The sequence below is a fragment of the Dendropsophus ebraccatus genome, chromosome 10 (genome assembly GCF_027789765.1).
Source record: "Dendropsophus ebraccatus isolate aDenEbr1 chromosome 10, aDenEbr1.pat, whole genome shotgun sequence".
Taxonomy (NCBI): Eukaryota; Metazoa; Chordata; class Amphibia; order Anura; family Hylidae; genus Dendropsophus; species Dendropsophus ebraccatus.
Genome location: NC_091463.1, coordinates 24,053,556 through 24,068,514, shown reverse-complemented (window position 1 = coordinate 24,068,514; position 14,959 = coordinate 24,053,556). Strand labels below are relative to the sequence as shown.

The 14,959-nt window shown below is 44.0% G+C and overlaps 1 protein-coding gene across 2 annotated transcripts in view; it reads right to left on the bottom strand.

The window, feature by feature from the left end:
• ASTN2 (astrotactin 2) overlaps nt 1-14,959 on the bottom strand; it is a 526,582-nt gene that overhangs the window by 345,890 nt on the left and 165,733 nt on the right. For both annotated transcript variants that reach the window (XM_069943247.1, XM_069943248.1), the window contains exon 4: nt 4,511-4,618. In XM_069943247.1, coding sequence (XP_069799348.1) covers nt 4,511-4,618 — 108 coding nt within the window. The remainder of the gene's footprint in view (nt 1-4,510; nt 4,619-14,959) is intronic.

Sequence of the window (14,959 nt, the reverse complement as noted above, 5' to 3'; positions counted from 1 at the left end):
TGGCAAGAATCCTATCCTCCTGCATATTAGGAGAACAGCTGGACAGAATAATGTAAGTAATAAACCAATCTGTTCAGCATTTCTGTCACTAGTTTATGCAGCCTTCCCTTAAACCTAGTGACAGATTCCCTTTAAGTTCAATAGCTGTCTGTAATGCTGCATCTGCAATACTGCAATGCTAAAACCTGCCGTTTCTTGTTTTAATGGCTTTAAAGGAGTTGTCTACAATTGGAAGAACATTCAAACAGAGCACCATAGCTAACCATATGTTGTGTCTGGCATTGCAGTTGTTGTTTTTGTATTACGTGGTTGGACATTAAGTTCAATGGCTGCCTGTAATGCTGCATATATAGCCAATACTAACAAAGAAAACAAGTAGGAGTACAAGAAGCTGGGCACTTCAGGCGGAGAAGGGGTTGTCAGTCAAACCACTTAGGCCAGGTTTCCACACATGAAAATCCAAACTTTGTGAAAACCACAACAGGACAAACAGGCTTAGCTTAACCCATAGCTGCACCAGGACGTTATTGAACGTCCTCGTGCCGCTATGGGAGTTCAGAGGGGGGTCGCGCGGCGACCACCCTCTGAACTGCCGCGATCCCGGGTGCCGCGTGTAGCCCGGGCTCGCGGCTATTAGCGGGCACGGTCCGATCGCCGTGCCCGCTAATTAAGTACTTAGAAGCAGCTGTCAAAGTTGACAGCTGCTTCTAAATACTTGCGGTTATACATGCCTGGTGGTCTAGTGGGGGGATCGCCCCCCTGCGGCGCGATTGCGGGGGGGCGATCCCTGCATCCATACCGGGCCGGGGTCTGCTCCGTAATGGCGCTGATCCCGGCTCGGCATTCTATTGCTTTTGGCTGCAGCAGCCAAAAGTAATAGAACACCGATCTCATGGATTCATGCAGTATAACTATACTGCATGGATCTCTATGAGAGATCAGAGTGCATATACTAGAAGCCCCCCAGGGGGGCTTCTAGTATATGTCTAAAGTAAAAGAAAAAAGTATTTTTAATAACACAAAACCCCCTCCCCTAATAAAAGTCTGAATCACCCCCCTTTCCCCATTTTATAAATAAAAATAAATAAATAAATTAATAAACAAACATGTTTGCTATCGCCGCGTGCGTAATCGCCCGAACTATTAATTAATCACATTCCTGATCTCACACGGTAAACGGCGTCAGCACAAAAAAATCCCAAAGTGCAAAATTGCGCATTTTTGGTCGCATCAAATCCAGAATAATTGTAATAAAAAGCGATCAAAAAGTCATATATGCGCAATCAAGGTACCGATAGAAAGATCACATCATGGCGCAAAAAATGACACCTCACACAGACCCATAGACCAAAGGATAAAAGCGCTATAAGCCCGGGAATGGAGCGATTTTAAGGAACGTATATTGGTTAACAACGGTTTGAATTTTTTACAGGCCATCAGATACAATATAAGTTATACATGTTACATATCGTTTTAATCGTAACGACTTGAGGAACATGCATAACAAGTCAGTTTTACCCCAGGGCGAATGGCGTAAAAACACATTTCCCCCAAATAAAAGAAATGCGTTTTTTTTTTCAATTTCACCACACATATAATTTTTTTCTGGTTTCCCGGCACATTTTAGGCAAAAATTACATCTGCCTTAGCAAAGTACAATTAGTTGCGCAAAAAATAAGGGCTCATTTGGGTCTCTAGGTGGAAAAATGCAGGCGCTATGGCCTTATATACACGAGGAGGGAAAAACGAAAACGCAAAAATGAAAACTGGCTGTGTCCCCTAAGGGTTAAAGGAGAAGGCCGGCGACAATTTTTATTAAAGCATTGTATTGCCCCCCAAAAGTTATACAAATACCCAATATACACTTATCACGGGAAATGCTTTTTTCCCTGCACTTACTACTGCATCAAGGCTTCACTTCCTGGATAACATGGTGACGTCACTTCCTGGATAACATGGTGATGTCACGACTCGACTCCCAGAGCTGTGCGGGCTGTGGCTGCTGGAGAGGATGATGGCAGGGGGACACTGAGGGACACAGGGCACTGGAAGGACACTGAGCATCCCTCTGCCATCATCCTCTCCAGCAGCCAAAGCCTGCACAGCTCTGGGAGTTGAGTCGTGACATCACCATGTTATCCAGGAAGTGACATCACCATGTTAACCAGGAAGTGAAGCCCTGATGCAGTAGTAAGTTCAGGGAAAAAAGCACTTTATGTGCATTTCCCGTAATAAGTGTATATGGGTGATTTGTATAACTTTTGGGGGGGCAAGACAATACTTTAAAAAAAAATTTCGCTGGACTTCTCCTTTAAATGTACACAGTTTGTTTCACCTGTACATAGCCCTTTCTGTGTTTCATTCTGGTCTCTTTGTTACTATAGACAGACTGAGCCTAACAACAGGCAGTGGACAGCAAATTGCAGTGAAGTGGCCAAATCATAAATATGTTAGGAATCACAGTGGATATCACATAGAGGGAAGTTGTTTGAAATGTCAATTACCGTTTGAATAGAAAATATTTCACAGAAGAAAAAAAAAACATTAAAAATATGTTCAGTGCGTCAGCCGTTACAGATGGTATGACTATGCCGAGAAAGATGTGAGAAGGAGCATTGATTCCCTGAGAATGAAGAGTCATCCAGGGCTTGACAGTCCATCTAGTGAGTTCTATAAAGAATGTAAAGATTTATTAGCCCCTGACTGGGAGCAAGTATTAAAATGATTGTCTTTCTGCAGGCAAACTTCTAAGATCTCACTATAATTCTATTTTTGCTTTTTTGGCAGAGAAAGGGAATCAGAGAGATCTAAAAAAAATATGTCGTCCTTTGTTCTTAAATACTGATTATAAAGGGTTGGCTAACATGGTACCGGAGGTTAAGGGAAGAGGCTTGTGAACTAATTATTTCTAATCAAACTTGTGAAGTTCCAGGCTGTAGGATGGAGGACGCCGCTCTATTGATGAGAGAAGCCGGGGGATATATTACATCTCAGGCTGTATAGCGACGTATAGTGTGAGGTTACTTTACGAGCACGTCCACACGGGACAGAAGAATCAATAGCAAATGCATGGCAAATGTGTTACGTGGTGAATTTTTTGTGGATTTTAACTCTGCGCACTAAAAAAATGTGAAATCCACATCTAAATATCTTCCACAGGAATTGACATTGCCTAATCAGATATTCCCAAGATAATTCTGGAAACCAGCCCTTGTATAGTTAACCTAATTTTTTTGGCCTATGCATGTAAAATACTTTTCTATGGAGGCATACAGAGGGTCAGACCTTTAACAAGAACAGAGCCGTTATATGATGCTTATAGTCTGCTATGGGGCTCTGCTGTACCTTGAAGCTCGAGGGCCACTTACCATGTACTGATAATAATACTGGTGTATTCCTATGTGGCCCAGCTGAGCTTGCAGATACTGCGACCCCTTAGCTACAACTATGAACAAATCCTAATTCAAACAAAGTAAACAAAAACTTTCTGGCAGTTTTTCGGGTTTTAAAACAGTCACTTTATGGCTATATTCACACATCGTTTAACAGCGTCCGTTGTACAGCAACGGACGCTGTTAAACAGCCGGCCGCCGGGCTGCACACCTCTGTATCGGCTGCAGGAACGTTCTTTTTTCACAATTGATTTGCGGGCACATCCAACGGTGCCCGCAAATCAATTAGCCATTCACTTCAATGCAATGTACGGCCGCAGCTGCACGTTGCATTGTGTGAACAGCTGATGTTTCCCGATGCTGTTTAAAGAACAGTGTCCGGAAATAATTTACAGGCACATTATTCTAACGCCCGTTCTAAAGAACGTATATATATCGATTGCTGACGTGAATTAAAGGTTATCCAGCACAACACAAACATGGCCACTTTTTTCCACAGACAGAACCGCTCTTGTCTCCAGTTTGGGTGGAGTTTTTTAACTTAGTTGCATTGAAGTGACTGGAGCTTAATTGCAACCCACACCTGAACTGGAAACAGGAGTGGTGCTGTCTCTGGAAGAAAGTGGCCATGTTTGTGTAACGCTGGATAACCCCTCTAATATTTCCATAATAGTTCGATCTACATGGTCTACACCAGTGCTTCCTAATTCCAGTCCTTATGGTCACCAACAGGTCATGTTTTTAGGCTATCCCATACAAAGAACACCTGTGATAATACCTGATGCACTGAGTATAATTATATCACCTGTGAAACACTAAGGGAATCCTCAACACATGACCTTTTGGTGGCCATAAGGACTGGACTGGCCATAAGGTTCTGCACAGTTATCGAGGCAGTTTTTCCTCTTTTCTATACCAATATCAGCAGTGTGTGAAGAACACTGAAGAGATACAAATGTTTTCATTATACTTCTTTCTCCCTGTGAGTTCCGTCTCTGGTTTTGGTTTCCAAAAACTATTGCAAAAAACTGACCTGAACACAGAGTGAGGCCTAGGAGAATATTTTTTATCGTGTAGCAATATTAGAACTATGTCCTCACATTCACATATACTGATACCTTTGCTTCTCTGGTGGTTTTCATGCTGTCGACCTCGAATTGTCAATTGTGCTTCATCACCTGTTTCGGATCCAGAATTTTCTTCTGACTTCAGATACCCCGCTGGATCTATGAGAAGAAAACAAATGAAGAAATGTGTGCCAGCATAAGGAGCCCAGGTAAAAGATATGTACTAGTTTTATCTTTTATCAATGTTCAAAAGTTTTAAAAAGTTTAAAATGAATGTACCTGAGGTACATCACTTTCCTTTTTTCCAATGAATAGACTGACACCGGACGGGGATGCCGGTGCTGCGGTCCTTTTTTGAACCGCGGCCCAGTTCCTGCACACGCCGCGGGTCTATTCCTGAGCACCAGCCTGGCCTGAGGCACTGGAGGCAAGCCGACCCGTCCCCAGTGGGAAGAAATCCCCTCCCCTCTATGACACGGCTCTATTGATTCTAATGGAGCCGCGTCAGCCGTGTCAGTGTCCTGAGACCCCCACCAATCACTACAACAAATAGGCAAAAGTGATCAGCTGGGCATTGTGCCCATTTGTGTCTGCTTGTCTCGGTGTAAAGACTCACATAACATATATAAACTTTATATGGACTTTCGGAGAACCACCACTCGCACCCTTACTCAAGTAGAGACAAATGAATACGAGCAGACATACAAGGTCATAGCGCTCATCGGTAACGGTCTTAGCACCTGGACTGCCACCCATCAAAGCTTCTGACATGTCACTGTGTTTTTTTGGCAACATACATTCTGGTGGAATTTTATTTCTAAACCTTCAAAGCTTTTAGGATTAGTAGAAGTATTTAAAAAAAAAAACTCACATAAAAAAACAACTACCAAAGGAAAGCCAAAGGTTATGTTGTGTTGAGAATTTATTATTTCCTATAGACTAGCAGTAAATCTAGCCACATAATTTTGGGCTAGGGAAAAAAGACAAAAAAAACAAAACATTAAAATCAAAAGAAAAATAAACCTATGTGTGTGATTCACAAAAAAACTAAACACTTAGACTATAATGACCAATAATATGTATGGAGAGAAATTGGGAAGGTTTGTAATGTGGTGCCTATGTGGAGGGTGGGTGATGTAGTCTATGGCAGATGAGGGTAGCAGTCCCTTCGGCAAATCCAACTATGATGTAACCAACAGCTTTGTGAATGGATAACCCTGTATCAGGCATGTCCAAACTTTTTTCGAAGAGTGCCAAATTTGATGAAGTGAACATGTGCGAGGGCCGACCATTTTACATGCTACATGCTATATGCTTTATAACACAGGCAGATAATAGCAAGCTGTGAAATAGTCGCACATCATATAATGGAATTATAGCACAGTGAAAGGCAGTCAGGGGTTAATGAAGGGTATGACAGCTTGCTACCACAGATTCCTATATGCTCTCTTTATGTATCGTGAGTGTATAGCCCTGCTTTTCCTTGCCCACAGTAGCCAACTCCTCTTTAGAGACTACCACTACCTATGTATGGCTGCAGAAATTTTTTGTTCGTGGACCCTGCTGGTCTAACCCTTCTGGAAGAGCAGGGTGGCGTTGGAACTTTTAATATATATTTTTTATATAAGTTATATATAACTAAGCTGAGGTCATCAGCCTCCTTGACTTCTGAGGAGTTGTAAGAATCTCCAGCCCTAGAACTCACAACGTGCGAGATCTCCAGCTGGCCGGATCACCGTCAGTACTCAGTACTGAAATCTCGGAAAGCCGAAATCTCGCGATGTCCGAGATGTCAGTACTCAGTACTCTAGTGCACGAAAAAGGAAAGCCGAAATCTCGGACATTGCGAGATTTCGGCTTTCCTTTTCCGTGCACTAGAGTGGCGTGGCGACGAGAGCGGCAGCGGCAAAGCCGCAAGGTATCTGCTGCTGCTGGATACCTGGGGGGGCCGTAAAAGTTCGGAACGCGGGCCGCTTTGCAACTTTTTGTCAGTGGGGGTCTGCACAAGATAGAAAGTGCTTTCCTATGGGTACACTTGTGTAAGGAGTCTGGAGGATGTGTCTTATGTTATCTGGTATTAAGCAGTCCAGATATACCCGCCTAGGTGACAATATCACTTCAAACTCACAATACCTAGATATAACCTTAGACATTCGAGAGAGATTCCTCAGTCCCAAAACAACGTTATACCTTTAGTAGCAAGGACAGGGGAGCTGAGACATACTTCCAAAGTTGTGGCAAAATGGCTTGAGAACAATAAATAGAAGGTAATGGAGTGGCCATCATAAAGCTCTGACCTCGATCCCATAGAAAATGTATTGCCCAAACTGAAAAAAATTAGTATGAGCAAGAAGGACTACACCAATTCTGTCAGGAGAAATAGTCCAAAATTCAAGGGGACAATATAAATGCCCTAATAGGATTAAATTTTACCTGAAAACTTAAAGGGAATCTGTCAGCTGTAAATTATGTTCCAAACTGCTGACACTGTTAGCTGTAAGGATAAGGAGACACATGGTACCTTTCATATATCCAGCTGTGCTTCCAGGGTGTAAAGAAATAATTTTAATGTTTGGTACAAGGCGTCACAGAGGCTTTCCTGAGCTCCTAAACTGCTGCAAGCTGTAATGTCTCCTCTGTCCTCCCTCCCTGCTTGATTGACACCTGGAAGCTGAGACCCAGGCAGGGTCAGGTATGGGAGGGGGGAGTAAGGAGGTGTTAGAGCTTGGTGAACTTCAAGAGCTCGGGAAATCCTCTTTGACTATTCTTACTATCTAATAAAAGCATTTTTAAACATTCTGGAAGAGCAGACTGATAAATGAAAGGTTCCATGTCTCTCCCTGATTTATGAGCAGTTTGGAATGTGAATTGCAGCTGACAGATTCCTATACAGGGAAACTATCAGCAGGTTAGATTCATGTAACCTGCTCATAGCCCCCTATGGCACAGGATGTAAGAGACATACATTCCTCGTCGGTGCCGTAGCGTTGCAGTTAGTCATGTGCTCCACGCTCTGGTGAGACCGTAAGGAGCACTGGGGCAACCATGAGGATCGTCACTTAGGGACAGGCAGTGCTCCTAATGGGCTCATTGGGAGCACACGACTAACTGCACCGGACCGGCGCAGAGGAGGAAGGTAAGAGACATACCTTCCTCCTCTGCGTCTCCTGTGAATCTGCCTAACCTGCTCATAGTTTCCCTTTAAAGTACCTCTAAAACATTACATTTAGACTGAACATACTGAACCTAGTAAGTTACTAAAGGGAGTATGCAAGATAGGCACTTTTTACTATAAATATATAAACTTATCTTCCTGACTTTTGTGCCACCATTACTATTTTGCTGTTCCTGTCCCTGCTGTGCAGCTGCTTCTGGATTCAAAGAAGTGACATCACAGGCCCGGTCAGTAGTGCCCCAACAAAGCCACTGATTGGCTGAGCCTGCTGCATCACTTCCTCAAACCCAGAGGCAGTTGCACAACAGTGCCAGAGCTGCTTAATATTAGAGATGATCGAACATCGGAAAATCTTAGGTTCTATCGAACTTGAACCTTGCCGAACCTTCTGCATTTAACAGCCTATTACCTAGGCTGAATCCCGGAATTCCAGGCGGTACCCGGGCTGTCTCCTCCTTCCCCACGGACCGGGAAGGCATCAGGAATCAAATGCGGAAAGTTTGGCAAGGTTCAAGTTCGGTAGAACCTAAGATTTTCCGCTGTTCGATCATCTCTACCTAATACCAGCGGCATAATTCTATGTTGTTCTTTAGAACACAGGGCATATAGCTAATATAGATTTTTGCCCGGACAACCTCTTGAATTGTTAAAAACAGGTTCTTCACATATATTGAAGAGGTGATAGGATGACATACAACATCTGGTGGTACCAACCATGTGTTCACGGGGTCTCAATAAAGCTGATAATGTGAAGTCGTCGATGTCATTTTCTAACATTGTGATATTTTTTCTCTTCAGCATGTTCAATTCAGGATGAGCACTGTTGTCTTTCTAGTAGGAGCATTTATTATGATTATGATGCTGGTGTATAATTATGAGAGTCCATTATCATCTGATGTTCTCATCTAAATGTTCCTCTTGATCACCCGAACCCGGCTACGTGATACAATTTATTACATATATTGTGAACTGCAATTGTTTGTCAGATTAAGCCCTTGTGCTGAAATGTTTTCTGAGGCCTTTAGATAGATAATAAAATAGATAATTTAATACTAAGCAATACAGATGCTGTAAGAAATTTTTTTGACACGGTATAATCATGTGATGGTCTTATCCTGCGCTATTGTGCCATAAGTGCACTGTACATGTCAGATGCTTTGATGCCCCCCATTACAACCTCAGGGACTCATTAAGACATCAAAGATGAGTTCCCCATTTATCACTGATTGCAAATGTCTTCCAAATAGCCAGGCTAGAAGTCCTGTCAGATACACCATATAACCTTTTACCTATAATGAGTGCAAAAAGAAAATTGGACTTAATCCCTGGATAGTTCAGTGGGTTTGTGGTTGGCTTAAGGATAGAATCAGAGCGTTGTTATAAATGGTGTGTATTTCGAGCTGGGACTGGTTACTAGTAGTGGCCACAGGGGTCTGTTCTGGGTCTTAATTCTTTTTAATATGTTTGTAAGTGACATAGGAGAAGGTTTGGTAGGTAAGGTTTGTCTGTTTGCTGATGACATAAAAGTGTTCAATAGGGTTGATATTCCTGGTGGTGTCAGTAATATGGAAAATGATTTAGCTTTATTAGATAAGTGGTCAAAACAATGGAAACTTAAGTTTAACCCCTTAACGACATCGGGCGTAAATTTACGCCCTGATGCCGGTAAGGGAGTTCAGAGCGGGGCCGCGCGGCGACCCCGCTCTGAACCACGGCGGTCCCGGGTGCCACTTGTAGCCCGGGACCGCTGGTATTAGCGGGCACGGTCCGATCGCCGTGCCCGCTAATACAGTAATCAGATGCAGCTGTCAAACATGACAGCTGCATCCGATTACAGGACGCAGCGTCATCCCTGGTGTCTAGTGGGGAGATCGCTCCTCCGGGATGTTATCCCGGAGGAGAGATCTCCGTAACTGAAGCCGGCCAGGGAACGCTCCAAGATGGCGCCGTCCCCGACTCGGCACTCGTTTGTTTCCGGCTGCAGCAGCCGAAAGCAAACGAGTGCCTATCTCATGGATGTCTGCAGCATATCTATGCTGCAGAGATCTCAATGAGAGATCAAAGCACTTATATTAGAAGTCCCCTAGGGGGGCTTCTAGTATAAGTGTAAAAGTAAAAAAAAAAGTGTCATTATTAGTAAAAAGCCCCCTCCCCTACTAAAAGTCTGAATCACCCCCCTTTTCCCAGGTTATAAATAAAAGTAAATAAATAAATAAACATGTTTGCTATCGCCGCGTGCGTAATCGCCCGAACTATTAATTAATCACATTCCTGATCTGGCATGGTAAACGGCGTCAGCGCAAAAAAATCCCAAAGTGCAAAATTGCGCATTTTTGGTCGCATCAAATCCAGAAAAATTGTAATAAAAAGCGATCAAAAAGTCGTATATGCGCAATCAAGGTACCGATAGAAAGAACATATCATGGCGCAAAAAATTACACCTCACACAGTCCCATAGACCAAAGGATAAAAGCGCTATAAGCCTGGGAATGGAGCGGTTTTAAGTGACGTATATTTGTTGACAATGGTTTAAATTTTTTACAGGCCATCAGATACAATATAAGTTATACATGTTATATATCGTTTTAATCGTAACGACTTGAGGAACATATATAACAAGTCAGTTTTACCCCAGGGCGAATGGCGTAAAAACACATTTTCCCCAAATAAACAAAATGCGTTTTTTTTTTTCAATTTCACCACACTTTGAATTTTTTTCTGGTTTCGCAGTGTACTTTATGCAAAAATTCAGCCTGTCATTGTAAAGTACAATTAGTGACACAAAAAATAAGGGCTCATGTGGGTCTCAATGCAAGTGCTAAGGCCTTTTAAGCACAAGGAGGAAAAACCGAAAACACAAAAATCGAAATTGGCTCTGTCCTTAAGGGGTTAATGTTTCCAAATGTAAAATAACATACTTGGGGAGAAGGAATCCTCTATACAAGTATCATATTGGTAAATCTGTGTTGGCAAAGACTTCAGAAGAGAAGGATTTAGGGGAAGTGATTTCTGACAGCCTTAAAATGAGTCACCATTGCAACAAGGTGCCAGGCAGTAAGGAAAGCAAATCGTATGATGTGCTGTATATATAATGGTATGCTGGGCTGTATAGCTAGAGGTATAACCAGTAGAAAGAGGGAGATTGTGATCCTGCTGTATACAGCTCTAGTGAGACCACATCTGGAATTATGTGACCAGTTCTGGAGACCTCACCTACAAAAAGGTATTGATAAAATAGATAGTCCAAAGAAGGGGCTACAAAAATAGTGGAGGGTGTAAGGCATAAAACACATCAGAAAAGACTTAAAGCGTAACTGTCATTTCAGGGTAATTGTTCTGAAAACATTAAATATCAACAGTACAAGCGATTTTAAGAAACTCTGTAATAGGTTTTATGTACTAAAAGAGTTTCCTTCTGTACTGAAAAAGCAATCTCCCAGCCTCCCCCCTCACATCAAATGAAGCAGGATTTCTGTCTTCATTATGTGGCTATGGAGAGGGAAGGGGCTGTTAGGAGTGAGTGAGCACGGAGCAGTCCTGCACAACAAAACACCCTGCAATCTTCTCTCAGTAAGTTCATAGATAAGCACTGACCTTTCTGACCCCAGAATCCAGCGTTTTAGGTGCCCAGACAGTCTACAAACAGCTGACCTTTATGTCACCTCTTCCTGCTCCCTCATCTCCCTCTGCCCCTCCCCCTTCCATAAGGATAGAATGGAGAGAGCAGAGCCCGTCTTCACTGGCTTCTCTGTAATGAAGACGTGTTTGCCTGATAATGCACAGATAAGAAGTCAGGGGGGGAGGCTGGGAGATTGCTTCTTGAGTACAGAAGGAGGCTTTTTTGGCTGATAAAACCTATTACAGAGTTTCTTAAAATCTCTTAGACTACTGATTTTTGCAATAAAAAAAAAAACATGACAGTTACGCTTTAAGGATTTGAATCTGTATAGTCTGGAGGAAAGAAGAGAAAGGGGGAAATGATCAAAACCTGTAAGTAGGTTAATGGTGCGTTCACACCTACAGGATCTGCAGCTGATTTTCTGCAGCAGATTTCATTTAAATAACTGAACACAGCGTCAAATCTGCTGCAGATCTGCTGCAGATCCTGTAGGTGTGAACACACCCTGAAGGAGTAAATAAGGGTCTGGAGGAAAGTGTTTTAAATAAATAACTTAAAAAAAATCACAATAACAATCTGATGTTAGTTGGGTTAAAGGTCAGAAACAACGCAAGAAAATACTACTTTAAAGAGTAGTAGATTTTTTGCAACAAACTTTCAGCAGATGTGGTAGGTACATATACAATAACAGAATTTAAACATTATTGGGGAGATTTATCATCATTATAGACCATTTTTTTGGAGTGAAAATGTCGCAAAATTTTGCGCACCCGCATAGCTGCTTAGACTGATCATGCCTACTTCAGCTTAAGCTGAAAGTAAGCATGATTTATCATGTGCGACTATCTAAAATAGTCGCACATGAGTCGCAAACTCACTCCACACTAGAGGTGGTCTATTTCACCACCTATACTGTGGAGTGAGTTTGCTCTGTGGGTCGGCTGCAGTGCACCCGGTCCAGGGAGTGTAAAGGGTTAAGTAGTGATGCAGCAGCATCACTGTTAACCCCCTAGGGCTGTACAGTAAGGAGGGGTGCTTAGCGCACCCCTTCTTGCAGTACAGAAGTAGGGAATCCCCTTAATTAAGCCGGGATTCCCTGCCTACAGGGTTTCCCACCCAAAAGCAGAAAGCAGTCTGCTTCTGGGTGGGAAATTTAAAATCCCGGCACAGAAGTTACAGTCTGGCTCCCAGGGGCTTGAGCGCTTGGGAGCCAGACTGTAACTGCCATGCCCATGCTGGAGGTCACCCAGCTTTCCCAGCATCCTGTAAGGTTAACCCTTACAGGATGCTGGGAAAGTTGAGTGACCTCCGGCATGGGCGTTACAGTCTGGCTCCCAGGGTACTAAACCCCCTGGGAGTCAGACTGTTCTGGCACTGCATCTGCACCAGCAAGGAAGGGGGTTAAGTGCCCCCTTCCTTCCTGGGGCAGATGCAGTGCGCTCTCCAATGAGAGGGGGAGGGGGGTGATAGCGGCTGGGGGTTACCTGTTCCTGCTTCCTCGCTCCGCCTCCATGAAGTAAGCCCCGCCCCCATCGCGCCCGGTACAGGGGCGGGGCTTACCGAGACTGCCAAGGAAGCAGCAACAGGTAACTTCCAGTCCCTACCATCAACCCCCCCCCTCGGAGAGTGCACTGCACCAGCAAGGAAGGGGGTTAAGTGCCCCCCCCCTTACTGGTGCAGTGCACTCTCCAAGGTGGTGATGGTGGTGGTGGGTGATGGTAGGGGCTGTGAGTTACCTGCTGCTGCTGCTGCTTCCTTGGCAGTCGCGGTGAGCCTCGCACCCGTATCGGCCGCAATGGGGGTGGGGCTTACTTCATGGAGGCGGGGCTTACCGGGACAGCCGAGGAAGCAGGAACAGGTAACCCCCAGCCCCTATTATCCCCCCCCCCATTGGAGAGCGCACTGCATCTCCTCCAGGAAGGAAGGGGGCACTTAACCCCCTTCCTTACTGGTGCAGGTGCAGTGTCAGAACAGTCTGACTCCCAGGGGGTTAAGTCCCTGGGAGCCAAACTGTAAGTCCCATGCCCATGCTGAAGATCACCCAGCTTTCTCAGGATCCTGTAAGGGTTAACCTTACAGGATGCTGGGAAAGCTGGGTGATCTCCAGCATGGGTATGGGAGTTACAGTCTGGCTCCCAGGGGGTTAACCCTTTGCTTGTTGTTTGTTTTTGCTTGTGTTTTTTCTTTTTTTTCCCAGATACCAGCATGCAGAGGATTACGGCGGATTCGTTTGGACTACGTCGATGACCGGCGGAGTTTAATGTTCAATAAAATGGTCAACGAGGGGTGTGGGGGTGTTTTTATTTGAATAAAAAAATTTTTTCTAGGTGTGTTGTGTTTACTGTTATTACTCTATAGACTTAGTAGTGGAAGCTGTCTGATAGACGGAATCCATTACTAAGTCAGGGCCTAGTGTTAGCCGGTATAAAATGGCTAACACTAACCCCCCCATTATTACCCCAGTACCCAATGCCACCAGGGGTACTAGGAAGAGCCGGGTGCCAGTGGTCCCGGAGCGTCAAAATTGGCGCTCCTGGACCGGGCGGCAGCAGGCTGGTAAGATTTAGGCTGGGGAGGGCCTAAACCAATGGCTCTTCCCACCCTGGTGTTACTAGGCTGCTGTTGCTTGGTTTTTAACTCGGCTGGTTATGGAAAAGGGGGGAATCCTATGCGTTTTTTTTTTTTTTAATTATTTATTTATTTATTTAAAAAAAAAACTGCATAGGATCCCCCCCCTTTCCATAACCAGCCAGGTTAAAAACCAAACAGCAGCAGCCTGGTAACACCAGGGTGGGAAGAGCCATTGGTTTAGGCCCTCCCCAGTTTAAATATTACCAGCCTGCTGCCGCCCAGTCCAGGAGCGCCAATTCTGACGCTCCAGGATCACTGGCATCCGGCTCTTCCCAGTACCCCTGGTGGCATTGGGTACTGGGGTAATAATGGGGGGGTTAGTGTTAGCCATTTTATACCGGCTAACACTAAGCCCTGACTTAGTAATATATTTTGTCTATCAGATGGCTTCCACTACTAAGTGTATATAGTAATGAAAGTAAACACAACACACCTGGAAAAAAAATTTTTATTCAAATAAAAACACCCCCACACTCTTCGTTGACCATTTTATTGCACATTAAAGTCCGCCGGTCATTGACGTAGTCCAAACAAATCCACCGTAATCCTCTGCATGCCGGTATCGAAAAAGAAAGGGAGAAGAAAATGCTCATTACCCAGGAGGCAAGCCAGGGCCAATGAGACGATTTAGAGACATTTCTTAGACTATTTAGAGACAATTCTGAGTCAAACAAATCAGCACCACAGAAAATAGACCAGGCTTATCCCTGATAGTAAATACTAAAGGAGCAGACTAAATGGACCCAGTGGTGTTTCTCTGCTGACAGTCTATGCTTCTATGTTTCTAGGATGGCACTTATTATACCTTGGCTCACCAATTCCTCATTCATTGGCGTACAGTACAGTATGTCTTTGCCCAATCTTGTTTCGTCGGCTAAAGGGTTTTTCCTTAAGACAGGTTATCAATCCAACCAATGGGAGTCCTGCTCCCGCCACCCCCACGATGAGCTGATTAAAGGGGCTGTAACCTCTTAATCACTTACCAAAGCTCTGCACAAAGATAGGTAATGTACCCGGTACTGCAATCTGTTCAATTCATTTCACTGTAATGAGCAGTAATACAAAATACAGCCAC